Raw genomic sequence first — 26731 nt, forward strand, 5'->3', positions numbered from 1 at the left:
ACAACTTTAACCTACCCTAAGGAAATAATTCAAAGAGGAAAAACAAACTATTTTCAAAGATGTTTAATAGCCGCATTATTTTCTTCCTTTTTTTTTTTTTGGTGAGAGAGACAGAGAGAAAGACAAGAAGGGAGATGAGAAGTATCAACTTGTAGTTGTATCACTTTATTGTTCATTGATTGCTTCTCATATGTCCCAGGGGGGCTCAGCTGAGCCAGTGACCCCTTGCTCAAGCCAGCCACTCTGCACTCAAGCCGGTGACCTCAGGGTTTCAAACCCGGGACCTCGATGTCCCAGGTTGATGCTCTACCCACTCTGCCACCACTGGTCAGGCCGCATTATTTTCTATTACAGAAAAACAAAGTTCAAATGCCCAAAAATAACTATGTTTAACACGTGGAATACATATAAATACAGATAAAGGCTGCTGAGTAGACACTGGATTTAAATAAAGGTATTATAGGTATAATCCATTATAATCTATCTCATAACTAAGAAGAGATAGGATTTATTTTCCAGCACTCTGTTGTAATTAGGACCCCCATCCCACTCCCTGCCAACTGAGCTGAACTTCATCATCAAAAGACCAAAATGATGCCTTTCCACCAGGCAGTCACAGCTCACCATAGCACTAGCCCCTGGTTCAGAGGAAACAGTGTCTGGCTTGTGGCTGTGCAATCTTGATCCTAACTTGGCTCCAGCTTCAGGAACACAAAACTCATGCCTTTGGTCACTTGAGACTTCTAAACAGCACCAATTGGTGCTGTAGCTCATTTGGATCTTAGATGCCACTTCTCACTAAATTCTAAATGTTATTTAACTTATATTTCAAAAATTAAAAAATACAGAGGGAGAGAAGAAACTTATCAGAATAAGAGCATCCTAGGAATGTTCTTAAAGTCTCTATTCAGCTTTTGGCTGATAAATGAAATTGCAGATACTAAATATAGCCTCCACCCCAGGGTTGAGGCTAAACCAGCAGCTTCTGGGGCCTGGTCTACAGTATTGAGAAAGACAAACTGCCTCAAAAGTGGCAGACTAGTGATGCTATAGCCCCAGCGGCCTCTGAAAATGAGGCCTTGCCAGCCACCAGTGGACAGACACATAGTGTCCAGCACCAGCCCCTGGGCCCTCCTGTCGCCAAGTTTCACAAGCAGGATCCATGTAAGGGCAGCAGCCTGTACTTCTGTTGGAGGACAGCCGTAGTATTTTCCAGGGCACTGAGGAGGAAATGGAGGACAGGTAAGAGTCTGACTTCTCAAAGCCCACCAGAGTCTGGGGATCAAGGTTCTCCAAACTCTCTGGTCTTACTATACTCTAGTCATCAAACCGTTGATGAATCCTTCTGAATCCTGAAAAAGCCGGCAAACACCAGCAAACTTAGTCTTACTCCGCCCACCACATCTCCAAACCTTCCCACCCCGCCAGGGCAAGAGAAAGTGACAACCTTTATTTTGTCTAGTCCTCTTTTGCATCTCCCAGCCTCCCTCAAACTCTATTCCCATCACAGGAAAGAGACTCACCAGCCTGGACGGATGATGCCAAATTTTCCAGGTACAGACAAGTCAACCACAGTTGAGCCTAGACGACACTCAGGGCTCTGGCTATCCCCAATTGGTCCCCCATCAATTACCAGGGACAGCTGAGGCCAGAGGTCCTGGAACTCCTAGGAAGAGGGAGAGGAAGAGCATGGACACTACTTCAGCACCTACAATGCTATCATATTGTAGTCAGGGGTCGCAAATAAGACAAAGGCTACACAATCCAAAAACAGATGGCATTTTCCTCCAAGCAGGGAAAGGAACCTCATTTAGTTAAGGTCAGCTATGCTAAGGACATTGCATTTGCACCTAGGACACTACATCCTATGAGATTTGAAGTCCCCCCCCCCGTACCCCCAACCACAATTAGCACCCCAGTAACACCTATCTAGAGCTCAAAGAAAATCCTGCTGTGCCAAGAGGAAATTCCATACATTTTTTTTCTGTTGGGGGGTATAAGTACAATGATAGGAATCCAAAGATGTGGGCTCTATCCTGGACTTCCCACCAAATGTATGGGCCTACATTCAGTTATTTTATTAGGGCTGTAAAATAAGGGTCCTTCCAGCTTTAGCACTCTGATCCTGGACTTCAGTGGAGCTCTGGATTACAGTAGAGAGGAGAAAGGTGGACTTCGCAAGTGCATGCCACCGACACTCGATCCTCAGGCTATGGGAAAGGTACTCCCTTCGGAGCTAGAGCATCACCCACAACCCTCACCCCTACCCCCACCCCTTATGAAGACACTAACTGCAGGAGCAGTTTGGCCTGGGAATCTGGGATGGGAAATCATGAATACCAGTTGGATAGGTTAACTGCTTGCCGAAAAGGTAAGACTACTTCCCATCATCCCCTTCCCAAATGCCTAGAGCATGGCCACGAAGACCAAGTAAAAGCCTGCAGTCTGAGAATAAGAAGGGATGCTGGGCTCTCACTTTCCAAGGCTCCCGAACCCACTCTTTAGGTCTGGCCATGGAAAATCCCATCACTTTACTGTTCTACATTTAAGTTCAGTAACAAGAAAAAAACATAAGTTAAATTTTTTTTTGTTCTCATTTGACCTAAGCTATGCAGCTTATACAGGATTAGGATGAACCTTTTTTTGACCTGGCCATGGCAGAGATAAGAAAACAGGGTTAGGCCTGACCAGGTGGTGGCGCAGTGGATAGAGCGTCGGACTGGGATGCGGAAGGACCCACGTTCGAGACCCCGAGGTCGCCAGCTTGAGCGCGGGCTCATCTGGCTTGAGCAAAAAAAGCTCACCAGCTTGGACCCAAGGTCGCTGGCTCGAGCAAGGGGTTACTTGGTCTGCTGAAGGCCCGCGGTCAAGGGCACATATGAGAAAGCAGTCAATGAACAACTAAGAAGTCACAACGCACAACGAAAAACTAATGATTGATGCTTCTCATCTCTCTCTGTTCCTGTCTGTCTGTCCCTGTCTATCTCTGCCTCTGTAAAAAAACAAAAACAAAAACAGGGTTAAGAGTCCTTGGGATAAGTGAATTCACTTTCAGAGCCTTAAGTCTAGAGCACTGTTGTAAAAAAAAAGACTTACTGCCTAACTGTATTCTCCAACAACTGCTGCCCCCACAGAAAGGGGAAAAATGATTATAGTTATCACAATGTTTCTTACTTAAAAGATAGGAAGAAAACACCAATTCTCCCCCTCACTTCTCAAGCTTTGTAATAAGATCTTTCCAAGATTCTTAACTTGGACCCCCCCCCCCCCCAGCCCCAACACATCCCCTACCAACTGGCAGACTTCCCACCTTCCCACCATTAGATTCTCCTGCCAGGCAATTCCAGCAAACCACCAATCCCACTGGTTCAGAGAACACTGTGTTTGGCCTGGTGACATTTCTGGGGAGGAGGGACTGGGTAACTCTCACCTCCACCTTCAAAGAACTGGCCTGGGAGCTGAGGTTGGCACTGGTGAGAGCAAGTGGTCCCCCAAACATCTGGGCCAAGTCCTGCATGAAGGCATGGTCAGGAATCCGGATGCCTACAAGCTACGAAGCAAAGTGAAAGGCGACAGTGAGCAAGGAGAGAAGGGGTTGGGGGATGTCCCCATCCTAGATCCTTGTGAAAGCCAAATGGCAGGAGTCTGGGGACACAAGAGAAAATCTGACTCACAGGAGTGAAGGGGTTCAGGTCCTTATTGAGCTCTTTCGAGCGTTCCATCACCAGGGTCACTGGTCCTGGTAATAGGTCTTTCAGAAGCCCCTCGGGTACTCTCACATGACAGTACCTGGGAAACAGAAGTGGCACAAATCTATCCAAGAATGGAGAGCTACTGCTGGTCCTAGTTCAGACTTAAAGCAGATCTAGAAAAGACAACCCTAGGGATTACAATGGGATCCATCTGAATTCCCTCCTCACCTAAGAGCTTGAGCAGAAGGCTGGGCTCCAGAAAAGCACCCCAAGTTTGGAGCGCATATGACCCTGGTCTCTCCGAGGCTACAACAGCTGCACCGCTATCACGCTCCGTTTTTTTTTAATTTTCTTCAAAGCCCTCCTAAATTACTCCGCTACATTTCTAAATGTACTAAATTAAGCTACTGTGTTTGTTCCCTTTTTTTTTTAACCGTAGACCTCCCCCCAATTAATCACAAAACGTCGGAATAAAGGCCTCGCCTGCCCCGTTCACTGCTGCGCCCACGATCTCGTTTGGCAAACGTTAAGTGCTCGACACACATTTCCAGTTCCGGATTCCTGGGTGAGCATGGACATGCCCCTCCCGCTCTCTGCGCCTCAGTCTCCCAAGCCTGTCACCGGAAGCCCCTCCCGCGGTGCCGCCCCCAGCGGGGCCGGGTCGGGGAGGCCCTACCTGTAGACGTCGGCCACACGGCCCAGGCACACGGCCAGCGGCTTGGCCTCGCTGCGACCCTTGAGGCTGTACACGGCGCCCAGCGCCGCCGAGCTGCTCGCGGAGCAGGCCAGGCCGTACAGCGTATCGGTGGGGACGGCTACCACGGCGCCGGCGCGCAGCTCTGCCACGGCAGCCCGTAGCGCCTCGGCCCAACCGGCGCGCTCCGGGCTTGCGGCCCGCACAGCCCCGCTTCCCGGGAGCTGTAACAGTCGGGCCCCCGGCGCCGCCCGAGCTGGGCTCGGAGGGCGGAGGAGGCGACCGCCCCGGGCGGAGCCCGCCGGCCCCTCGCTCAACCCCACGCTGGCAGCCACCGCGGCCCTTAGTCCCTTGCACCGACGCGCTGGAGACATCCGCCCCGGGCCGATTCCGGGAGGAAGTGACGCGTCAAGTCAGCTTCCGGTTCGGGAGGCTCGGTCCCACCTCTGCGCCGGGCAACTTAAAGGGACCACGACCCCCAGGAGGATTGAAGGAGACCGGTGGGGACTGGGCGGGGCGCAGCTTTGCAGAGCTTTAGCGCAGCGCTGGGGAAGGGGGGGGGGCGGCCAAAAGAGGGGTGGTGGTGGGGCCGCGCAGGCGGAGATGGAATGGGGCCCCGGCTCAGACTGGTCACGGGGGTGAGAGGGGGCCCGTCAGGGAGGGGGGAATGGGCTATGACCCCACGCCAGCGCCGGCCCTGACCGTCTGTCTCTCGCTCTCTCCCGGGCAGGGAGGCTGCCGGCGTGGACCGTGGGAAGGCGGGGTTGGGGCTCGGCGGGAGGCCACCCCCGCAGCCGCCCCGGGATGAGCGCGCCCAGCAGCTGCTGGACGCGGTGGAGCAGCGGCAGCGGCAGCTTCTGGACACCATCGCCGCCTGCGAGGAGATGCTGCGGCAGCTGGGCCGCCGACGCCCGGAGCAGGCTAGTGGCGGGGTCAGTACCCACCCTGAGCTGGGCCTGGGAGGTGGGGACTGCCCACTGGCTAGATTTACTAAGTCCTAGCTTCCCTGGAGGGTGAAAGTGTCCCAATTGCTTTACCTCCCACCTTCCATCCAGGCGAGAGGCTTTGAAAAAGTTCAGTACTGTCCAAATGCCAAGTGGCCATATCCTTGCGGGGCCTAATCCAAGGCCTTTCCTCCCAGCCTCATTTTTTTTCTTTCTGTTCCAACCAGAACGTCTCAGCCAAACCCGGAGCACTCTCTCAGCCAGCTGTCTCCGCCAGAGGTGGCTTTCCAAAGGATGCTGGTGATGGAGCTGCGGAGCCCTGACCATCCCCGATCCGGAGGCCCTGAGTTCTCTCCCTCCCCGGGGCTGGCGGCTTGACTCTGAACAACTGCCTTGACTAAAGGGGCCAGTCTTCACTGGCAGCGGCTGGAACTTGGCCCTCAGCCCAGGGTGGCAGCTCTGCTAGCAGCTGGGTTCACTCCCACTTCATCCTGGCTGAAGGCAGTGCTGAGCTTTGAAATGTAGCCAAGGAATACCCAGTCTGATTACCCGGATAGGGCGGGCCAGCAGGGCTCTCAAGAGTAGTCTGGCCTGCTTTGGGGGATCCAGGTGGTGTTACATGTCCATTTCATGCTTTGGGGGCTCCTAGCCCCACAAAACACTTTTAGCAGAGCCTTGATTAAAAGGAATCCTGCAGACTCTCCTGGTGACCGACCTTTCCTTTCTGTCCCCTAAGACTCTGATGGCTGGGGAGGAGGGAAGTGGTTGAAAGCTGTCTACCATGGGCAGGGTTGGGAAGAAATACCACAGATAACTACCAGATTTAAATAAGCATTTAATTAGGATCTCATTAGTATTTAATATTGCTTTTTCAATTCCAAAAAGTTAAATTTTCACTTCTTAGCAGATATCTTAAAGTACAATATTAAGTTTATACAAAAGGAGCAATTAAGCGAACACCATTATTTCACATTCTTCAAAAATACAAATTCATATTTACTCTTTTTTGGGTTTGGAGGTTTCTTCCTTTGGAAGTACTGAACCTGTAACGTTTTCATATCGCTCAGTGGAAGTCTGTTGTTCCCATGTTTCACACTTAAGTGAATTTGATAGGCTTTACATAATCCAAATAAAACTATTTGGGATTTAAAGAACTGTCACTAAGACCTCTGGCCAGCGACTAGTGTATGTCAAAAAGGAAGGCTCTCCTGGGTCTTGCCTTTCCTGGCCAGAAGATCTGAGCCAGAGATTCAGCAAAAATGTGTTTCCAGCTACCTTCCCCAAACAGGGACTAGGAATTCACAGGGAAAGGAAACAACCCCCTTGAACTCTGACCCTCACCTCCACATTCACCAAAAAACAACAAAGAACTAGACTGTTGAGTCAAACATCACCCTAGGGGAGGCCTGAGGACAAAGGGGAGAGAGGGCAAGAGAGGCCTCTGACTTGGCACCACTGTGAGGATAACAAGGATATTGCAAAAACACCCCTGGGTTTTGGTGAAAAAAGGTTTTATGAAAAACTTTCCCATAAGAAAAAAGTAGAAACTGCATTGAGCTGAGAAAGTGACACTACATTATCACCCGATTTTTGGCCCAGCAGGCACACCACCAAAAGGGCAGTGTGTGGTTTTAAACTTTGCATCCAGTAGAAAAGCTTGTACTATGTACACATTGCCGTAAAGGTCCAGTTTAGATTGCATTTTTCAGTGCAAACTGAGAAGCCCTCTCTGGAACAGGAGTAACAGTGAGAAAAGCCCAAACAGTGGTCATCAGCGTCCCCACAGGGCATGAGAAGAAACATGGACCCTTTCCCTCTCCCCCACAACTACTCAAGAAGAAACAAGTTAAACTGATTACCAATCAGAAATATGCATAATTCAGTTTTGTTGCCTCCCCCTTCCCTAACTAAGGAATGAACAATTCTAATATAGGTCACGGCAGAATAATTTGCATGTTGGATCTATGGAAATCTTTCTGCTTTGGCTGAAGTATATATATTTTAACATCTGTATTATATAGTAGCCTGATACTGAAGAAACAATGGGGTGGGAAGGGGAACAAGAGAGGAGTAAGGGGGAAGGGAAAAAGTTAATAAAGCAAATTATTAACAGCTTTCTTTACTAGATTTAATGAAAGCTAGAGGCCTTTCTGCTTAAACAGCCAACAGGGGCAGTATGGGAGCAGTATAGAAACGGCTCATGTTGCCCCCCACCCCTGCACCACTAACACCTCCCCAAACATATTTCTGATTGGTAATGTAGGAAAATTGTAAAGTCTTCAGCAATACTGTTGCAATTCCATAAATCAATGGTGATTCTGGAGAAGTCTCTAAGGATGTGATTACAACTATAGAAGTCTAGAAGGTGCCAGGTTTCTATCTAGGAACAACCTGTTCCTTCCTTTCAGGCATCACTTTCTAATGGTGAAGGGGGGGAAAGATGGCAAGGGTGCAAAGAAGTGATGAAAAAGGGCCTCAACAGTCAGCAGAAGAAAACAGGACCCGCAGCAGTTCCTTAGAGAGCCTGAGGAGGGCGCCCTCAGGCACACAGGGAAGGCTTGCATAGATTGAGCAGTAGCTGAGAATGCATAATAGTGTTTCCCTAAAGACAGCCTCTTGGTGCAGGGCTGATGGAGCAGAAAATGCGGCCGGGCCAGGACCACATGGGACAACGACCATCAAGCTACACATATTGCACCAAGGTAAGTGCTTTTCTTTTCACACCTCAACTTAACTTTTTATTCTGAGCAAAAATAAAACTTTGTGGAAAGTATATATCTATCTATCTATATATATATATATATATACACGCACGCACACACACACACACAAAAGAAATTGCAGCAATTGGGTTAAAGATAAAATAACCTAAAGTGCTTTTTTATTTTATTATTTCTTTAATATACCAATATGAGGTTCTGCAAACTTGTCCCTCTGGACACATTCAACATTATACAAAGTCTCTCAGGAAGACCCACCCTCTGTTATCCCATCGGTCCACTGCCTTGACACTGAAGGTAAAACTCTCCAAGCTACTGACCCTCGCAGAGGTGGTGAAGAGAAGTCCGTTGCTTCTACCCAGAGAGGTCTTCCCACATTAAACCCCCTCCCAGGCTTTGTACCATGATCTCCTTCTAAAAGGATAGGGGGAGGCCAGGGAATTCAATAAATAACACTAAGTCCTGTCACCAAACTAGTGATGCCCCCCTAAGGTGGACTGGACCCTGCCAGGAAAGGCAGGGCTGCTTTCCCTCAATGCCCTACCCCACTGCCTGTGAAGGGCCAGGTTCACTAAGGCAGTTTGGCAGTGCCAGCCCAAGTTTCCTACCACCCCCTAAACCCATGAACTCCATCCAATTCCTGATGCCGTTGAGCACCCTGTCAAGGAGCAGTATAACTAGAGATGCTAGTGGAAAGTGGATGTATATACATACATCCACGGGGTGGAAATGGTGAAGGTTATCACGGGAAGAAAAAAGGCTTGATTTCACCTGCTAGAAGTCTGCAGACCTTGCCTAACCTTACCCTAGGTTCATTCCCGGGTTTGGGAAGACATACTCTCCATAAAGATTCTGTCTGGCTCCATTTTAGCTAGAAGCCTGCTCTTCTCCAAGGTCCTTGGCACTAAAGGACAGGCTTATGGAAGGGGGTGGGGAGGGAGAGGGCTGGAAGGGGAAGGAAAGACTGCCTATCCTGTGGGATAAACCTCTTCACAATCACTCACTAACATTTTAAGCACACTCCTGGTTTTTGAAAAGCTGATTGGGTCTGATAATCTCCTTTGTAATCTCAAATCACCCTCACAAGGCAGATACTTCAACTAGAAAACTCTTGTCAGCCTAAACACTGTTTTAAGATGTTTTTTCATCCCCTCCAATCTTTGGATAGTGGAAGAGCCACTGACCTGGCTAGGCTCAACATGGGAGTGCAGCCCTGGCTGACCAGAAAGAAGCCACATTTAAACCATGGATGCTTCTATGGCTTTCCCAGGGCTCCTGTGTCCCACCTCAGTGCTCAGGGAACTGAGTCCAGGTGACTCTAGGTGAGTGGGCACAGGTCATTCCTGCCCGCTGCTATGAGCTACCTTTGGGATCCCTTTGCGCTGCTGTCTCCCAGAAGAAAACAGCAAGGGTCCTATCTCAAAGCTTTCTATGGGTGTAAGGTCCAGAGACAGCAAAGGACAAATCACGCTCAGCCACTGGTTTTCCAGGACTAGCCCACTGTGGTAAACAGAAGATTCCTCCTGCCTTATCAACTTCTGCTGAGGTCAATGGTCGCCAAAACCCACCAGCCTTGGGGGAGAGGAGTGCAAAAGATCAAAAGGAAACCAAGTCTCCCGCCAAGACTCCTGGAAGGAAGAATCACCAGCTGCTGTGGCTGCGCCCATTTCTCCTCACCACAATAACAATGTTCACCACCACTGCCCTCTTGTCCGAGTCTCCCTGAACATCCTGTTAGAGGCAGGGCTTCTGGCTCCCAAAGTGATCTGCTCTGGATGCCGTCCAGGCTGGCCCTGAGTAATGGCTCAGAGAACAGGAGTGGCAAATGCAGATCTCTACATTAGGGAGTGGAAAAGAAAGGCAAATTATGGCTTTCTGCCTGAAATCATTGTCTCAGCAGAGCAGCCCTGTTTGTGGAAACTTGTTCCTTGCTCAAGGCAGGGAAGGGGCTCCTGGGAGGCAGAGGCCTGGTCTAGACACTGGCCATACCCGGATTCTGAGCCCAGTGAGCTTGGGGAGCGCTCATGACTATGTTAATATAGTCAGTTGAGAGAGACTTTCCATTTTAGTGTGGACTGTATTTTATGTTTTATGTTTACAGGCAATGACTTAGGCCACAGGCAGACGGATTGGATGTAATTCTGTACACAAATCAAAAAACAATTCTTATTTCCTATAACACAACTTAACGAAACATTCCAAATGAGATAACTTATTGCAACATTTCAGGCTTTTTGGTGGAAGGGGAATTTTCTGTTTGTTTTACCCTGAGTAGAAGATCATCGTTCTGTGTATTTTTTTGTTTTTTGTTTTTGTTTAGAAATCATATGACTAAGCCAAGCAAGTCACACCCTTCTCTGCACTGTACTAGGCTGTATGCAAAATCCAGAGGGTGAGAGGCAGGATGGGAGGGGCAATCAAAAACCTCGCTAGAACCTGGAGCCAGGAAACCTGGCCTGCCAATTACATGCCACCTTAAAATCCTCCCTTAACACTATACCTTCTGATAAGCAAAATGCAGCTCTTCGGCTCTGAGGAACAAGAATACAATTAAAGGAAGGCAGAGCACCGACCAGCAGTTGGCCATAAGCCCACATGTCCACTCTAGGACAGAACAGGGATGTTCCCCAAGAAAAATTCAATGCGATCTGTAAACCCTGGTAACCAACTGAGAGACAGAAAGAACCAGGAAGGCAAAGACTGTGATCATGTTGCTAGAGCCTGCTCTGCACACGCATCATTGACAGATAGCAAACAGCTTACTTAGGGCCCCTGTAGAACCAGACCATCCCCACAGCTTTGGGCCAGGCTGTCAGTTGCCCATCTGTGCTGCAGCTGAATGCAGGATGACACCTGCCACAGTTACTCCAAGTCCACTGACACCAAGCGCAAACAACAAACCATCTCACCCAATTCCTGTCTGGCTCACAGCTGGAATGGCCCGCCTTTGCCACTTCCCTCTCTGATGGAGTGAAGGTCTGGCCTTTGGAGTAAGCTTCAGCCTCAGATTCAAAAGACACAGGGAGGAGCAACACTTTACCCACTGAATTCCACTGCCCAAGCTACAAGGCCCCAGTGCAAGTGATGGGCAACATCAGATTGATGGAAACCACACCCTTTCATTTAGAATTTTTATGCATACGAGTAACCTTAATTTCCAAGTTCACATGACAATAAGCAAAAGTGACATACAGTGCAGCCAAACAGTTCATTTATAACTTAGCTTTTTTTTTTGTTTTGTGGTGTTTTTTTTTTGTTGTTGGTTTTTTTACCCAAAGACCAGTTCCTTAAAATGGATGCTCCTGGGATATGAATAAAGAAAATACATCTGAAAGGTAAGGATTTCAAACAGTAGATTTCTTCATCCTTCAAACTGTCGATCCCACGATGGTAGGCATCACACCTTAAGTATGCTTCCTGCTCGCCCTCTCTTCCTGGAGGGGAGCACCTGGGCCTTTCACTTGGAGAAGCTGCTGGTCAGGCCCAGCTCCTCCTCCCCCTGCAGTAGTGCTTCAATGGGAATCAGATTGGACGGCGTGTCCAGGCTCTGGAGGGACAGAAACTCTGACATATCCATGGCACTTAACGTTTCTGTCTGAGGGTCTGGAGGAGTCTCTGCTCGTCTGCTTTGCTCACAGGAAGAGGGCATGGCGGAGGATGATGACAGTGGGACGGAGGGTGAGGGAAAAGTCTGTGGTGGTAGCTTCCGGCTGGGCCCATCAGGAGGCTGGGGGTTCGGCTCTGGAGGGGGTGGGGAAGAACAGCCCTTTCTCCTGCCAGCTGCCCGCTCCTTGGCAGAGTCCCGGCATGCACACTGACACTGACATGCCTCCTCTTGCTTGATGATGATCACAGGAACACTGAGGCCAATCTGCTGTACAGAGCTCCCTGCGAGAGAGGCGAGAGAGACTGCTCTTCAAGTGGCTGCAGGGCACAGGGGGATCTAGACTAGGTGAGCACTGAGTACCAAGGAGGCAGGAATGATGGAGAGGGTGGATGCCACATGCCAAGACCAAGTCCCTCTACCTTAGAAAGCCACACACACTGAGATGCACCCTGTATTTCCAGCCTCATTTCCAGCCATCCTCTGCCCTGCACCCGCCATGCCAGCCACAGAGGTCGCCTCCCTTTTCCTGACATGTTCTTCTTACCTCTGAGCCTGTGGGTGCTTGTTCTGCCTAAACTCCCCAGGCTGTTCTGGAGAACTTGCTCTTCTCACCTCTGAAGACCCCCGCTCACTCCCCTCCTCTCCTGAGGCCTCCAGGCAGTTTTCAGCAGGCTGTACCTAGGGCCAGCCCGAGGGCAGCTGCCTGGCACTGTGCACAAAGCTCCTGTCTTCCTCCTGCCCCTCTGTCCGCGTGGTGCAGGACCTGTTTGGTTCCGCTCACCCAAGAGGCTCTGAGGATATCTCGCTCAACTCTGTAGCCCCAGTCTCTGGCACACAGTAGATGTTCGTAAAACTCCTTTTACACAACCAGCCTTGTGTGCACACACACCCTCTGAGTTCAGACAGGCTTTGTGTGTCTCAAGAGAGCCAGAGACCAAGGGGCAGAAGAAGAGAGCGGGAGTCAGGAGGCCTGAGAACTAGAGCTTTGGCTCTGCCACCAACTTATCTGTGACTCTGGGGGAGTCACTGAATCCTTCAGGGCCCCAGTTTCTTAATTTATAAAATAAAGAGCTTAAAAAAAGAGGATTTTTGGTTCTATATAGTCTCTGACCCAGATGCTATTTATTTCTTCATTGCTGTAATTAGAAAAGAGTCCAGTGAATTAACAACTGCCCTCTTTAGCATTAACTGTGATTGAAATTTTTTTTTTGGGGGGGGGCTACATTTAAACTGTATCTGAAGGGAAAGAACTGTTACTAGTGATATTTGTGCCAGAAGTACATTAACCTCCAATAGTTGAGACTATGAAATCCTCTAATAAATAAACAATACAATGTGACAAATTTGATTTTAAAGTTTTAAAAAGTGGAATAAAGCAACTATGAACTGTGCCTCAAGGGGCCAGAGAGGTGACTCTCTTTTAAAGCTCACACAGAATTACATACCTGTGCTACTGGCTACTGGTACTGCAGTGGTGAAAAACACCTTCTCAACTTTAGAGGCTTGCTGCTGTAAGAAAAAAAATCATGTTTATGGCCACTTGATTACAGCAGATCTGTCACCCCAATAGATTCAATGAAAAAAATATATGGCAGCTCTCCAAGGACCTGAAGCCTCCCAGTTGTATGGTCATCAGAGGACAGAAAACCCTCAGTGTGGAAGGAGTTGTGTACTGAGTGATGTTTTGTTTGTGCTCTGACATGAGGTCATCCCCGTTTGACATTCAGTGAGGACAGTGTCGCCAGCTTTGTCCCAACTACTTGCCTACCCCCAGCTGCCAAATGCAGAGGTTCTGTGTGCCCGAAGGCTCCTCCAAGGTGCTTTTCTCAAGCTGATGATCCTCCCAGCGGAAGCCCCGGGGCCAGCTTCCTCTCCAAGTTCTCCAAGCTCTCCAATCTCCGCCATTCCCCAGGACATCTATGAGGCTGGAAAGTTCTTTCCTCCCCTCCAGGATTAAGCTGCATGCTAAGGAGAGGCTAAGACTTCCTCTTACAGGCAGAACAGCCCCCGTGAAGGCCCTGAGCCCAGTGTAGTTGCTCAAGGGTGGGCCCTGGACTCTGCTACTCCCGATTCAAGTCCTAACTCCGGCACTTATTAGCTGTTGAGGTCAGGCAAGTGATTTAACTTCTTAGTGTCTCAGTTTCCTCATCTGTAAAAATTGGGATAACAAAGGGAACTCCTCAAGCATCCTTTCGAGGATGAAATGAGAAAATGCATGCAGAGTCCTTGTGGCAAACATTCGGCAAACATTAGCTACTTAGGTTAATACTAAGTCCTACTGGCTATCAAGTTTCAACTTTTTTCCACTCTTATCTTTATTTTTTTTTTTAATTTTTTTTTATTTATTTTTAGAGAGGAGAGAGAGAGACAGAGAGAGAGAAGGGGGAAGGAGCTGGAAGCATCAACTCCCATATGTGCCTTGACCAGGCAAGCCCAGGGTTTCGAACCAGCGACCTCAGTATTTCCAGGTCGACACTTTATCCACTGCGCCACCACAGGTCAGGCTCCACTCTTATCTTTAAAGAGCTTTGTCTTTTATCCCTTTAAGTAAAAAAGAAAGTCTAGGAGGGACAAGAAAGCTTCTGGCTAAGTTATAGGAGATGACACTATAAAACAATGTGGAAAATGAACAACACCTTTGCTCCACGCTTCTCCCCAGGGCAGATCCAGAAAAAAATGGTAGAAGTACATGGAGGCTGATTGGGTCATGACACTGAAAAGACATTTCCATGACTCTGGCCATCTGAAATGGAACTAGGTTGCCTCCAGAGGTGGCTGGCACCTCATTTATGGAATCTTAGTGCTCTCAATATTTAGTCCTAAATAGTTTGAGAGCATCATACATCTGTCCAGATGTTCTCCTGCCTGGGTTATCCTTTTCTCCATCTAATTCCTATTCACACCTCAAGGTTCACCTGACCTGTATGGCTGCCCAGTAAACCCTTAGCCTCTGAACCCCTCATCAAGCAGCATGATGTAGTAATCAAGAGCACAGGCTCTGGGATCAGTCTAGGCTCAAACCCCTGGTTTGCCACTTATGAGTTGTGTGTCCTTGTGCTAGTCACTTCACTGGGCCTCAGCTCTCCATTGATAAAATCATATCTACCTTCTAGGACTGTTGTAATGTGTTAAAAAGTGCTTAGTTAGCAAGTGGGTGACATCTAGGATACGGACATATAGAAACAGTAAAAAGAGAAACAGTTGCTAGAGGAAAATGGGATAGGTAAGTGAAATGGGATTTTTAGGGTGATAAAACTATTCTGGACCCTGGAATGACTGATACAGGACACCTGGATTTGTTAAGTACAACACAAAGCATGAACCCTCATGTAAACTACAGACTTCAGTTAACAATGCTGTCTCAATATTGTCTAATTACAACAAATGCACCACATTGGTGCTAGATGTTAATAATAGGGAAAACGGGGGGGGGGGGGCACGGGAGGGTGTTAGTGCAAGGAGGGTAACAGGTATATGTTTAATAAAATTTTAAAAATTTACTTTATGTACATTAAAAATAATGTGTACATAAGGTAATGACTTACACATTAGAGCCTCAGTTCTTAAAAGTGCTTAGTACAGTAAGCCCTTACACATAGTAAGGGCTCCATAAATCATAGCTGTTATTTTTTTCTATTACCGTTTTTGGCATTTTGGGCACTTTACCTACTGGTAATGTTAACTTTCTTTTAAGTGTTTTAGCCTCTTTAACTAGCATGTTAAGCTTTCATAAAAAAAGAGATCATGATTTTCACTTTTCAGTAACCTCCAGAGTAGCCATAGGGTACCTGGTAACTACCAGGCCCTCAAAAAATATATTTAACGAATGACCAAGTCATTTCCTTATCATCGAGACCAAATACTTTTGTAGAAAATGGCTCTAAGCGGGCTCTGGGAGCAGAGGTTATTTCTCTGACTTGGCCATCTGACGGGGTCATATCAGTCCCCCACATAGGTGTGACTCTGCCTTGGGGAAAGAACCCGTTTTCCCAATACGTTCTTGGGCCTCTGAAGTTTGCTGACTGCTCCCGTCCTAGATGATGGGATCAGATGGCAGGTGGTATGAGTTAAACGCCCACTGCTAGGGAAACTGAAGGCTGGTTCTCTCCACTGCAGGTATAGACTACAGCGTTCCCTGGATTTATACCACCTGATTCTGGGGAAATGACTAAGAGATAGAATTACACATCTCACAGCAGATATGACAGCCACTTTCATTTTTGAAGTAAAAGCCTCTGAATGTGTCACCTATGTAAATACACTTCACTCTATAGGATCTCTTTATACACAATACTTACAATTTGTTCTTGGTTCTGTGGTGAACTCGTGGCGCCATTTAATATCCACTGTAAGTTCTGTTCTCCCATGACTAGGCTAGACTGTAGGATCGCCGTGTTGGGAGTCGGGGTGATGGTTATAGTGGGATTATTAGTTAGGACAGAGTTGGCACCCAGGGGTAGCGTCTGGACCATGGCTGGTAAGGGCTCAGTAGTACTTTGTAGTTGGGGTGGCGCTGCCACGGCTGATGTCACCGCTGCTGCTGCTGAAGAAGCCCCAGCAACAACAGAAAGTCCTGGTCCGATGGGCTGCGGTGCCTGGGGGTGCGGAAGAAACTCTTGATGATTAGCAGCAAACTGTGTGCTGTGGGAAACAGGCACTTCTGGAGGTTGTAAGAGAGCAGGGGGGTTGCCAAATGCAGCTTGCTGGGAACCAGTTCCTAGGGAGGGAGCAGGCGGAGGAGCAGGCGGTGCCGAGGCTGGTAGCAGAGGCTGGGGTGGCTCGGAGATGCCAGGCTGCAGTACAAGTGGAAGAGATAAAGATGCTGAATTTCCTGTGGGTGGCGGAACATCATTGACTGACTCTGCATCACCATTAAAACTTTCAATCAAGGCAGCTGGTAAGAAAAAGAAATAGAAATATATATATGTCCCAAGCCTTACATGAGCCACAAACACACAGTCACTATGGGCTAAAGCAAAGGCAGCTGAAGTCAGAGCCAGTGCCTCCACGGCTAGCAGGCTGGCTTTCTGCTTTTTACTTAATGTGACCTCTGGTCAAAGTAACAGGCCTTACAATCAACCTCACTGTTTAAATGTGAAGACCCTGTATAGGTCTTTGCAAAAAAATGCGTCCTAAGGCTTTTCTAGAAATGGGGCTAGACATCCTTTTTTGGCATGACCAGTACACACACTTCCTGACTACCGTGAAGCTTCAGAAGGATTCTCTTTCAAACACTGTCTGATCTCTGCATCTGATGCTAGTTTGTGGATCCTACCCACACGCGAACAGGGTGTCACATCAGAAGAAGAGTGCACAGCTCCTCTCATTTTTTTAAAGCAAACAAGAGCACTGGGAAAAGGAGACCCTCCTCTTTGAGGGTCTAGGGAAAGTAAAACCTCAAGCAGACCCTCGCTGAGGGAAGCAGGGGAAGATGGAACTGAACTGAAAGGCCCCGACTTGTCTAACCCTTCACTGAAAGTCACTTCATTCAAAGGGGCTGAAGAGATATTTCACCATTATGTCATTCAGTGTGTGAACAGTGCTGGGATCTGGGGAAGAGTCCGTGTAACAAACCTGTCTGTTGAGGGTCTTCCTGAATTGCCGTTTCATCTGAATCCTGGAACATTGACTTAAAGATGATTGCTGGTGAAAGTGTGCTGAGATCCTGGCCCTGTATCTGATGGACAAAGACAAGGATGTGAGACCCACCATCGGAGGAGGCATCCTTCAGCAGCAGAGAACATGGAGCAGCAGCCCTGCAGTGGTCTCTGGACATGCTTCCTGTTTCTAACTCTTCCTTCTCCAGGTGGCAGGTATGTTCCTAAACCTCAGACATTCAAGACTTGGGTCCTCAAATACTCTAAAACAGAATTCGATAAGCTAACAGGCTGAATGCCTGTTGTTGTCGAGTTTGCTGGGTCATGGGCATGCTCACTTACTGACTGTCCATGTGCTCTCAGCTACAATGGCAGACCCGAGGAGTCATGACAGAGACCTATGCTACAAAATCAAAATCATTTGCTAGCTGTCCCTTTACAAAAAAAGGTGTGCTGAGCTCTGCTCTACAAATTCTACATAAAGTTCGGACTAAATAATATCCAATCACCTGCAACTCTGTGAGGCTTCCAGCTTCCAGTGCACAGGGAATTAAGAATCACAGGCAAGACCTGTGGTGGCGCAGTGGATAAAGCATCGACCTGGAAATGCTGAGGTCGCCGGTTCGAAACCCTGGGCTTGCTTGGTCAAGGCACATATGGGAGTTGATGCTTCCAGCTCCTCCCCCCTTCTCTCTCTCTGTCTCTCCTCTCTCTCTCTCTCTCTCTCTCTGTCTCTCCCTCTCCTCTCTAAAATGAATAAATAAAAAAAAATAAAAAAAAAAAAAGAATCACAGGCAAGACAGTGGCCTTCAGACTTTTCATTGTGACACAAAGAAATACATTTTACATTACGGAATGTGTACATACATATATGCTTCATATTATATACATATCCACGTATGTAAGTGAACCAAATCTATTAGCACAGCATATCCTTACTATGTGCCATGACTTCTAATAATTTCTATTCTGCTGTTCTTAAAATGCTGATGATTTATTCTATTTTATAACCCAATAAAGAGGTACAACTCAGTATGAAAAATAGTGGGCTAAAAACTACTAAGCTATTAACTTTCCAACTTCTTTGTGGTTTTTGTTTTGTTCTACCTGTCTACAAATCATCAGCAATAACATTGTTAAAAAGAAATAGCCTGTTGACTCCAAAAGATTATAAACAAGAATGTTCATAGCACACTGTTCATCTTGGCCCCAAACTAGAAACTATCCAGATACCTAAGGGAAGTAAAAAGAACAAATTGTGGTGTATTTATTTAGGGTAACACTGTTCAAAGAGAATGAATGATCTATTACCATATGCAACCAATATGGACTGATTTCTTGAACATAATGTTGAAAAAATCCAGCATAAATATGTCTATACTGCATGACTCCAATTATACAAAGCACAAAAACATTCAAAATTAATCACAACTTGTGGCCCTGGCCGGTTGGCTCAGCGGTAGAGCGTCGGCCTGGCGTGCGGGGGACCCGGGTTCGATTCCCGGCCAGGGCACACAGGAGAGGCGCCCATTTGCTTCTCCACCCCCCCCCCCCTTCCTCTCTGTCTCTCTCTTCCCCTCCCGCAGCCAAGGCTCCATTGGAGCAAAGATGGCCCGGGCGCTGGGGATGGCTCCTTGGCCTCTGCCCCAGGCGCTAGAGTGGCTCTGGTCATGGCAGAGCGACGCCCCAGAGGGGCAGAGCATCGCCCCCTGGTGGGCAGAGCTTCGCCCCTGGTGGGCGTGCCGGGTGGATCCCGGTCGGGCGCATGCGGGAGTCTGTCTGACTGTCTCTCCCCGTTTCCAGCTTAAAAAAAAAAAAAAAAAGACTAATCACAACTTGTTAGAAGTCAGATTGTGGTTATCCCTAGGGAGAGGTAACAGCTGTCAGGGAACATGAAGGAGTTTTTGGGGTGCTGGGACTACTCTGTGTCTCCATTTGGGTGCTGTTACATGGATGTGATGAATTGTAATGATTTACTCTGCTGTACCTTCATAACAGGTGTACTTTTATTAAATATCAGTAAAAAGCGGGGGGTTTTTGTTTGTTTTTTATTAAAAAAAAAAAGGACACCTGGCCTGTGGTGGCGCAGTAGACAGAGCACTGACCTGGAATGCTGAGGTCACTGGTTCGAAACCCTGAGCTTACCTGGTCAAGGCGCCAACCAATGAAGAACTAAAGTGAAGCAGCTATGAATTGATACTTCTCACTCCCCAACCCCCTCTCTGTAAAATCAGTAAGTAAAATCTTAAAAAAAAAAAAAAGGAAGGAAGGAAGGAAAAAGTGCTGAGGGGAATAGGACTTAGCCACTGCCAGGCTGCAGGGCAAAAACCCTGGGAGCAGCTCCCCAAAACAGAGAAGACAAGAAGGGGCTGAGCCGTGGGCTTGGAGCAAGAGCAGGAAAACACTGGGAGCTGTGTGGGACCAGAATGGATCCCGAAGCTCAACAGCCAAGAGGCCCAGCAGCCACTCTCTACCCGCTTCAACCCTCCTTTAACGAAGATCTGAGCAAACCAAAGTTCTCTTCGAAGACACATGTGGCTGCCTAGAACCCCACAAAATGGTGATCACACAACATCATTTGATTTTAACAATCCATAATATTTTTAAAGCAAAGTAAAACAAAGCAGAATTAATCTTATGTCGTCAAGGAATTACGGCCTTAGCTTGATAAATGCTAAACATGAGACTATTTCTAATTCTGGGGTAAATGCTGGATGACAAGGGCACAATATGTAATTTGATCCCAAGGAATGGAGCAGCCTCTCTCTTCCTGATGTACATTGTAGTAGAAAAATAAAAATACTATGTTCCTTCATACCAGGGTTCCTCACCTGGTGACCCCAGGGCTACAGAAAGCTCCTCAAACATGTCACAGCCCTAGCCAGGGAGTAAACCCCTGAACAACTCAACACAATCGCTGAGATTAAAGAGAGACTACAACCTGAAATCTTAGGTTGCACAGCTCAAAGGGCATGTCGGCCATCCCATATGGAAAATTCTTTTAGAGCATTAGCTCTGAAATGTTAATATGCACAAAAATCGTATAAAATATAGTGTGTCCGTAAAGTCATGGTGCACTTTTGACCAGTCACAGGAAAGCAACAAAAGACGATAGAAATGTGAAATCTGCACCAAATAAAAGGAAAACTCTCCCAGTTTCATACCTATCAGTGCAGTTTGATGAGGGCTCCATTTGTTGCCCTACACACATCCAAACGATAGTGAAGTTCTTGCCACACATGGGTAAGGACGTCTGGTGTAACAGAGTGAATAACGTCTGTGATTCTCTGTTTTAAGTGATTAATGTCATGGCGCTTCATTATAAATGCGCCGATATTCATGTTGCACTTTGGTCACAGATTCTAATTTAGTGAGCCACAGAACACACTGAACTTTCCTCTGTACCATCCACATCTCGACTGCCAAGGCCGTGGGCTGCTCCGCTGTATACATGGTGTTACGTCATCATCTGCGCATGCGCACATGCTGCCACATCATCCTACAGAAACTGGGAGGGTTTTCCTTTTATTTGGTGCAGATTTCACATTTCTATCATCTTTTGTTGCTTTCCTGTGACTGGTTAAAAGTGCACCATGACTTTACAGACTCACTGTACTTGATTTTTTTTTTCTTCAGATTGCTTAATTTCTAGTGACCTATCTTTAATTTAACCGATTCTTTTGTCATTTCCAATCTGCTGTTAAACTCATCCAGTGAATTTTTTATTTCAGATAAATTTTTAGTCCCAGAATGTCCAGTCAATACATTTTTTATAGTTTCTATTTCTCTGCTGAGATTTCCTATATATTCAACCATTACAAGCATATTCCTTTACGACTTTGAGCTATTTAAAAATCCTTGTCCGTTAAGTCTGATGTTTGGCTCATCTTGAGGTCAGTCTCTCCAGATTACCTTTTCTCTTATGTAGGGGTAATGGTTTCCTGTTTCTTTTCATGTTTACTAATTTTGGATTACCTTATACATTGCAAATAACACATTATAGAAACCCTGGATTCTGTTAAACTTCTTCGAAAAGTGTTGGCTTTAACATTCTATTTCCTGGGCCGTACTCCAGCTCCAAACTCTGCCTTCCCTGCAGTGGACAGCAGCTGCTGTCTTTGTCCACTTCTTTAGCCCCAGCTAAGTTGAGTCGGGTCTGTCCCACACATCCACAGTTCAGGGATCAACTAGACATTTGGACAAAAGTTTATACACAGAACTCAGGGCTCCCTCTTTGTAGTTCTCTCCTTTCCAGGCTATGCCCCTTCATTTTCCAGGTGGCCCTGACCTCTGTCCTCTGGTTTATCATGCCAGTAAGACTGTGTTTACTGAATTTTGGCCATCTTGTTTGGTGTCAACTGGGGCTGGCCCTGAGTAGATAAGCCTTTGAGCCAGAAAACCCATCCAAGTGCTTCTGCTCTCTTCCAAGGGGCCCCTTCTTCCAGGCATTACATCTGCCTATTTGGGTTGCTCTCTGGTCCCTTCAAGTAGCATTTTTATATTTTGCCCAACATATATAGTTGTTTTCTATGCAAGAGTTAGTCTAATAAGAGCAACTCTTACCATTACCAGAACCCAGGCCGTGGGTGCTTATATGAAAATGCAGTGTGGGATGCCACTCCCAGAGGAAACTGACTCAGTAGGCTTGGTGCTGCAGATGACTCCACTTTGAGAAATACTTTTCACAACATTCCTGAGTCATTTAGTCTCTGTTCCTCTCACACTGATTCCTTCTTATTTATCATGCATATACTCAGAAAATCCATCCTAAGCTACAATTACTTGTTAACAAAAACTGTACACTTAACAACCAGCACTGGTGACACAGTAAAGCACACAGATGCTCATGGAGCAGGATAAGCTCAGGCTGATGCATGGTCTGCAAGGCCCATCACAGAGCCACGAGAAAGGCAGGGAAATTCCAAACAGAGTGAATGAACTGAAGTAATCAGATCTAGATGGAGTGGGACTGGCCTTCAGCAGGGGCCCAAGAGGAGGTTTCTGTCCTTCAAAGCCCCAAAGCAGGGAGCTCAAAGAAAGAAAAAGACTGATGCAGGTCAGACCAGAGGGGCTTAAAAAGCCTGGAAACTGTAATTCTGGTTCCTCCTTATAGGGAACTAATTTTAAACTCCTCATGGACAGACCACACCTACATTTTACCACTCTAAGCTTAGCATCAGCACACTGCCTGGAGTGGGCACTTGATAAATATTTGCCGAGTGAAGAAAGAAAGAAATTTTCTGGGGCCAGGAGGCTATCAAGTGAGTGACCTAGGTCAAAAGGCATTAGGAATCAGAGAGAACAATCTCTCTTGTGAGAGCTCTTATCAGGAAACAAAGAAACAAAAACAGAAAACCCTGAACAGTCAGTAATTGAACACAGCTCCAGTTGGAAGACTTTAAAACTGGTCTCCCTCAATTTTCCCACCAAAGCGAGCATTCGATTCTTACACTTTTTTTCTAGCACCCATATAATAGATATACTTACTGTATTGGAATTTTCTCGCAATTCAGAATCTGTGGACAAAAGGCTCAAATCACTCAGACAAAGTGAGTGATTTGCATCCTGTGAAAGAGAAAAAATTCTTATTGAGTAACAAAAAATCATGGTTTATAGAATATCATGTAATAAAACACTTTATGACAATGTCCCAAATGTCTAGCTGTACACCAACCAAAGCAAGAATATGTGAATTCTTCTAATTTTTAGAATCCTGATGTTCTTAGAAGAACCTCTTACATTTCTTAAAGTGTTTAAGAATTACCTCACAACTCAGTCTCAACAACAAAAGCCAAAATATGAAATTAATAACATTTATATATTGGTCTTATCATGTACAAAGTGATTTCACATGACCTTATTTGCTTTTTTAAAAATTTTTTAATTTTGGTGACAGAGAGAGGGATAGAGAGGGACAGACAGACAGGCAGAGGGAGAGATGAGAAGCATCAATTCTTTGTTGCGGCACCTTAGTTGTTCAGTGATTGCTTTCTCACATGTGCCTTGACCGAGGGGCTACAGCAGACCAAGTGACCCCTTGCTCAAGCCAGCGACCTTGGGCTCAAGCTCGAACCAGATGAGCCTGTGCTCAAGCCGGTAACCTCGGGGTTTCGAACCTGAGTCCTCTGTGTCCCAGTCCAACGCTCTATCCACTGTGCCACCGCTAGGTCAGGTTCATTTGCTATTCATATAAAATTCTTAAGTATTATTGACTGATTAATTTTTAGGGGGAAAGGGGCAAGAAGCATCTATATATACCTTGACCAGGCAAGCCCAGGGTTTTAAACCAGCAACCTAAGTGTTCCAGGTTAATGCTTTATCCACTGTGCCACCACAGGTCAGGCTTGAAGTATTATTTTACATTCCCATTTCGAATGAAAAAATTAATGCAAAGAGTGACAGTGAATTGTACAAAATTACACAACTAATTAGCAGAATACACCCCAATGCTTCTACCTGAAGTCCATCTCCCTCCCACTATATCACTGTGTCCCTATTACAGGCATTCAGGGATCCTTCCTCAGAGCGGTACAGAGGGTTTCCTATTCAAATACACACATTACCTGCCTTATTGTGGTTTGAGAGATCACTCTGGGTGATACACGTAGGAAAGTCTGTGTTGGGGCAGAGTGAGAGTGGGGAGAAGGGGAAACGACGCCCAGACCACTTAGCAGATTACTGCAAGAATCCAGGCAAAAGACAACAGTGGCTTGAACAAAGTAACCAGAAGTGATCAGATTCTAGATATATTCTCACGGTATTGCTAGTGAATGTGGGGTATGACAAAAAAAAAAGAGGAGTCTAAAACAACTCCAAGATTTTTGGCCCATGCCACTAGACAAACGGAGGTGCATTTACTAAGACGGGAAAAACTGCGGGAGGGACAGGTTTGGACGTGTCAGGTTGAAGATCAGCTGATATCTGGGTGGAGACATCAAGTGGGAGGCTGAACACACATATCTAGAGATCAGGAAGAGATCCAGGCTGAATATATACACTTAGGACTCAAAGGCAATCCACATGATCTAGACAGCATTTAAATCCTGGGACTAGACGAGGTTCCCTCCACTGGGAGTGACTAGTGATCTGGAGAGGATGAAGTCTAAGCTTTGTGCACTGGGGTCTCCAGTGCTCACAGGTGGTCAACACTTACTCTGGCCTGACCAGGTGGTGGTGCAGTGGATGGAGCGGAAGACTGGGATGCAGAAGGACCCAAGTTCGAGACCCTGAGGTCGCCAGCTTGAGCGCGGGCTCATCTGGCTTGAGCAAAAAGCTCACCAGCTTGGACCCAAGGTTGCTGGCTCCAGCAAGGGGTTACTCGGTCTGCTGAAGGCCCGTGGTCAAGGCATATATGAGAAAGCAATCAATGAACAACTACGAGGTTGCAACGCGCGATGAAAAACGAATGATTGATGCTTCTGATCTCTCTCCGTTCCTGTCTGTCTGTCCCTGTCTATCTCTGCCTCTGTAAAAACAAACAAACAAACAAAAAAAACCCACTTACTCTGTCCTCGGATTGTTACAGAAGTACATTGCTACAAAAGCGCAAAAACTGATTATGACTTAAATGCAGCTCAGCAAAGAAGCTCAAATCTTAATATTTACACCTGGTTTTACAGATAAACTGAGGCATGAAGAAGCCATCTGCCTAAGGTCATCCGATTAGTGGCTGAACTTAGATCTGAATTCAGGCAGCTGAGTTCCAGAGGCTGTAGTCTTCACAACTAATGCTGTTTTGCCTCTTACAACACAGGGATCCAGAATCAGACACTGGAATCAGACTGCCTGCCTAAATAAGACTAATTACAAACATTAGATACTTAGGCAAGTGACTTCTCCTTGCCTCTAGTTTATCAGTAACGTGGGGATAATAACAGTACTGAGCTCACAGAATTCTTGTGAGATAAAACATATAAAAACACTTAGCACAGTACTTGGCACATAGTAAACATTCAGTAAATAGTAGTTATTGTTACTAAGAAAACAGAGAGGAGAGTCCTTCCAAAGGGATCCTTTGCTGTTTAAAATTTGAAAACTACAGAATTAAAGTATGCCATCTACCCCTGAATCAAAATCATATTATGTACTTTAAAGATCTGATTATTCAAAAGGGGACCAGTGCCTGACCAGGCGGTGGCGCAGTGGATGGAGCGTCGACCTGGAAACACTGAGGTCGCCAGTTTGAAACCCTGGGCTTGCCTGGTCAAGGCGCATGTGGGAGTTGATGCTTCCTGCTCCTCTCCCCTTCTCTCTCTCTCTCCTCTCTAAAATGAATAAATAAAAAAAATATTAAAAAAAAATATTTTAAAAAAAGGGGGCCAGTGTGTTTCAGTTTCTTTAAGTATGAAGTGGTAAGATAATAATAGCACTCACTTCCTAGGTTTAAAAGGCATTTGGTAAGTACCTAATACCACATCAGAAGTAATAACAGTAAATTTATCCCAGGATCTCTCTGTAATGAGTTGTAGAAGGAAATATGGTGGAGGAGCTTGTCAAAGAGACAAAACTGCCTAAAACTTTGCAGAGACTTGTTCTGTGGTTCAGTGCCTTAAACGAGTGGCTCAACGTTTTTGGTCTGCAGACCATTCAAAAGGGCAAGAGATCACCCAGACTCTTCCTGGTTCTGCAACGATAGATTAATGGATGTTGAAGTAAAGTATTAATTGATGTTCCAAACTCAAGTGGAGATATACCATCTTAAAGCAATGAATGGGAAAAAAACAGCCTTTTCTAGCATTTTGCTGGCCTTTTGGAAGCCATTCTTAGACGGGTGGTTTCAAGACCCCTCCCACTGTACCAATCGATGGAAGGAAAGTGGATCCTAATCAAAGGCCGAAGCACAGGGAGCCTGGTGAAATTCCTGGTTTCTACGCCCCAATCCTCAAGACATAGATCTTGGCCCTGATTTCTTCCCTCTCACTAACAGATACACAGAGAAGATGTTTTGACCTTTTATTTTAATACATAAATAATGGTTGCTGTTTTGTGGTGCCCGGATCAAAACCAGAGATAAAACACTGCACACCTCTGATCCATTGTGGGTTGGAAGTGCATTGTATAAGTGTCCTTTGTTATCGTGACCTTTCATGTGACTTTTGAGACTGTATTGAGTGCTGAATGTTTTCTCACAGCCGTTACTGGGGCAGAAAAAGGGTCGTTCACCTGCAAGAATGACAAGTAGTATTAATTTTATCATAAAGTCATCTCACTGAATTAGGATATCTACTATTCCCTAAAACAGGGAGGTACTCTTATGTCTTATGCAGATTCAGATTAACAGTTGTTACAAGTTGGATAAAATATAAGTTAAGCATCTCAGTCCTAAAATTGAATGTAGAGCAAAACACCAAGAATGGCCTGCTCCTGGGAAGTTTAAAGGGATTAGTTTTTTCTCCCAGGTTCTTTTCTTGAGTATCTTTGTAATGCTTTCACTTCTTAAGGTTGGATTCCTGAGTCCAACCTTGAGATCCTTTAACC

General features: G+C 46.4%; 3 protein-coding genes across 5 annotated transcripts in view; 1 reads left to right on the forward strand and 2 right to left on the reverse strand.

Moving 5' to 3' along the window:
- Nucleotides 1–47: 47 nt before the first annotated feature.
- YRDC (yrdC N6-threonylcarbamoyltransferase domain containing) lies at nt 48–4760 on the reverse strand. The gene is made up of 5 exons (XM_066375901.1): nt 4369–4760; nt 3675–3789; nt 3431–3550; nt 1524–1666; nt 48–1220 (listed from the first exon to the last, which is right to left on the reverse strand). Exons 1-5 carry the CDS (start codon nt 4758–4760, stop codon nt 1148–1150), a joined length of 843 nt encoding a protein of 280 aa, XP_066231998.1. The 3' UTR covers nt 48–1147.
- Nucleotides 4754–6033, forward strand: C3H1orf122 (chromosome 3 C1orf122 homolog). 2 transcript variants are annotated; one of them, XM_066375904.1, is made up of 3 exons: nt 4754–4886; nt 5117–5318; nt 5558–6033. In XM_066375904.1, the coding sequence occupies exons 2-3, from the start codon at nt 5271–5273 to the stop codon at nt 5651–5653; spliced, it is 144 nt and encodes a 47-aa protein (XP_066232001.1). In that variant the 5' UTR covers nt 4754–4886; nt 5117–5270; the 3' UTR covers nt 5654–6033. The 2 variants fall into 2 exon arrangements, with proteins under 2 accessions (XP_066232001.1, XP_066232000.1); XM_066375903.1 differs by lacking the exon at nt 4754–4886 and adding an exon at nt 4890–5024.
- Nucleotides 6034–6713: 680 nt separating this feature from the next.
- MTF1 (metal regulatory transcription factor 1) overlaps nt 6714–26731 on the reverse strand; it is a 46416-nt gene continuing 26398 nt past the window's right edge. The window contains exons 6-11 of one of the 2 annotated variants that reach the window (XM_066375897.1): nt 26280–26416; nt 22742–22819; nt 17232–17334; nt 15956–16551; nt 13103–13163; nt 6714–11938 (exon numbers count right to left, since the gene is read on the reverse strand). In XM_066375897.1, the coding sequence (XP_066231994.1) occupies nt 11508–11938; nt 13103–13163; nt 15956–16551; nt 17232–17334; nt 22742–22819; nt 26280–26416 (1406 nt within the window). In that variant the 3' untranslated portion in view covers nt 6714–11507. Of the gene's footprint in view, nt 11939–13102; nt 13167–15955; nt 16552–17231; nt 17335–22741; nt 22820–26279; nt 26417–26731 lie in introns of both variants that reach the window. The other variant, XM_066375896.1, reaches the window with a different exon arrangement.

Source organism: Saccopteryx leptura, chromosome 3 (genome assembly GCF_036850995.1).
Source record: "Saccopteryx leptura isolate mSacLep1 chromosome 3, mSacLep1_pri_phased_curated, whole genome shotgun sequence".
Taxonomy (NCBI): Eukaryota; Metazoa; Chordata; class Mammalia; order Chiroptera; family Emballonuridae; genus Saccopteryx; species Saccopteryx leptura.

Excerpts from the sequence above, each read along its gene's own strand:
- YRDC (XM_066375901.1), bottom strand. The coding sequence starts at position 4,760 with ATGTCTCCAGCGCGTCGGTGCAAGGGACTAAGGGCCGCGGTGGCTGCC. Across the intron at positions 3,790-4,368 it reads CGTGTGGCCGACGTCTACAG|GTACTGTCATGTGAGAGTAC; the intron begins GTAGGGCCTCCC and ends TCTGTTTCCCAG. Across the intron at positions 3,551-3,674 it reads ACCTGAACCCCTTCACTCCT|CTTGTAGGCATCCGGATTCC; the intron begins GTGAGTCAGATT and ends TTTGCTTCGTAG.
- C3H1orf122 (XM_066375903.1), top strand. The coding sequence starts at position 4,990 with ATGGAATGGGGCCCCGGCTCAGACTGGTCACGGGG. Across the intron at positions 5,025-5,116 it reads GGCTCAGACTGGTCACGGGG|GGAGGCTGCCGGCGTGGACC; the intron begins GTGAGAGGGGGC and ends TCTCCCGGGCAG. Across the intron at positions 5,319-5,557 it reads CGGAGCAGGCTAGTGGCGGG|AACGTCTCAGCCAAACCCGG; the intron begins GTCAGTACCCAC and ends TGTTCCAACCAG.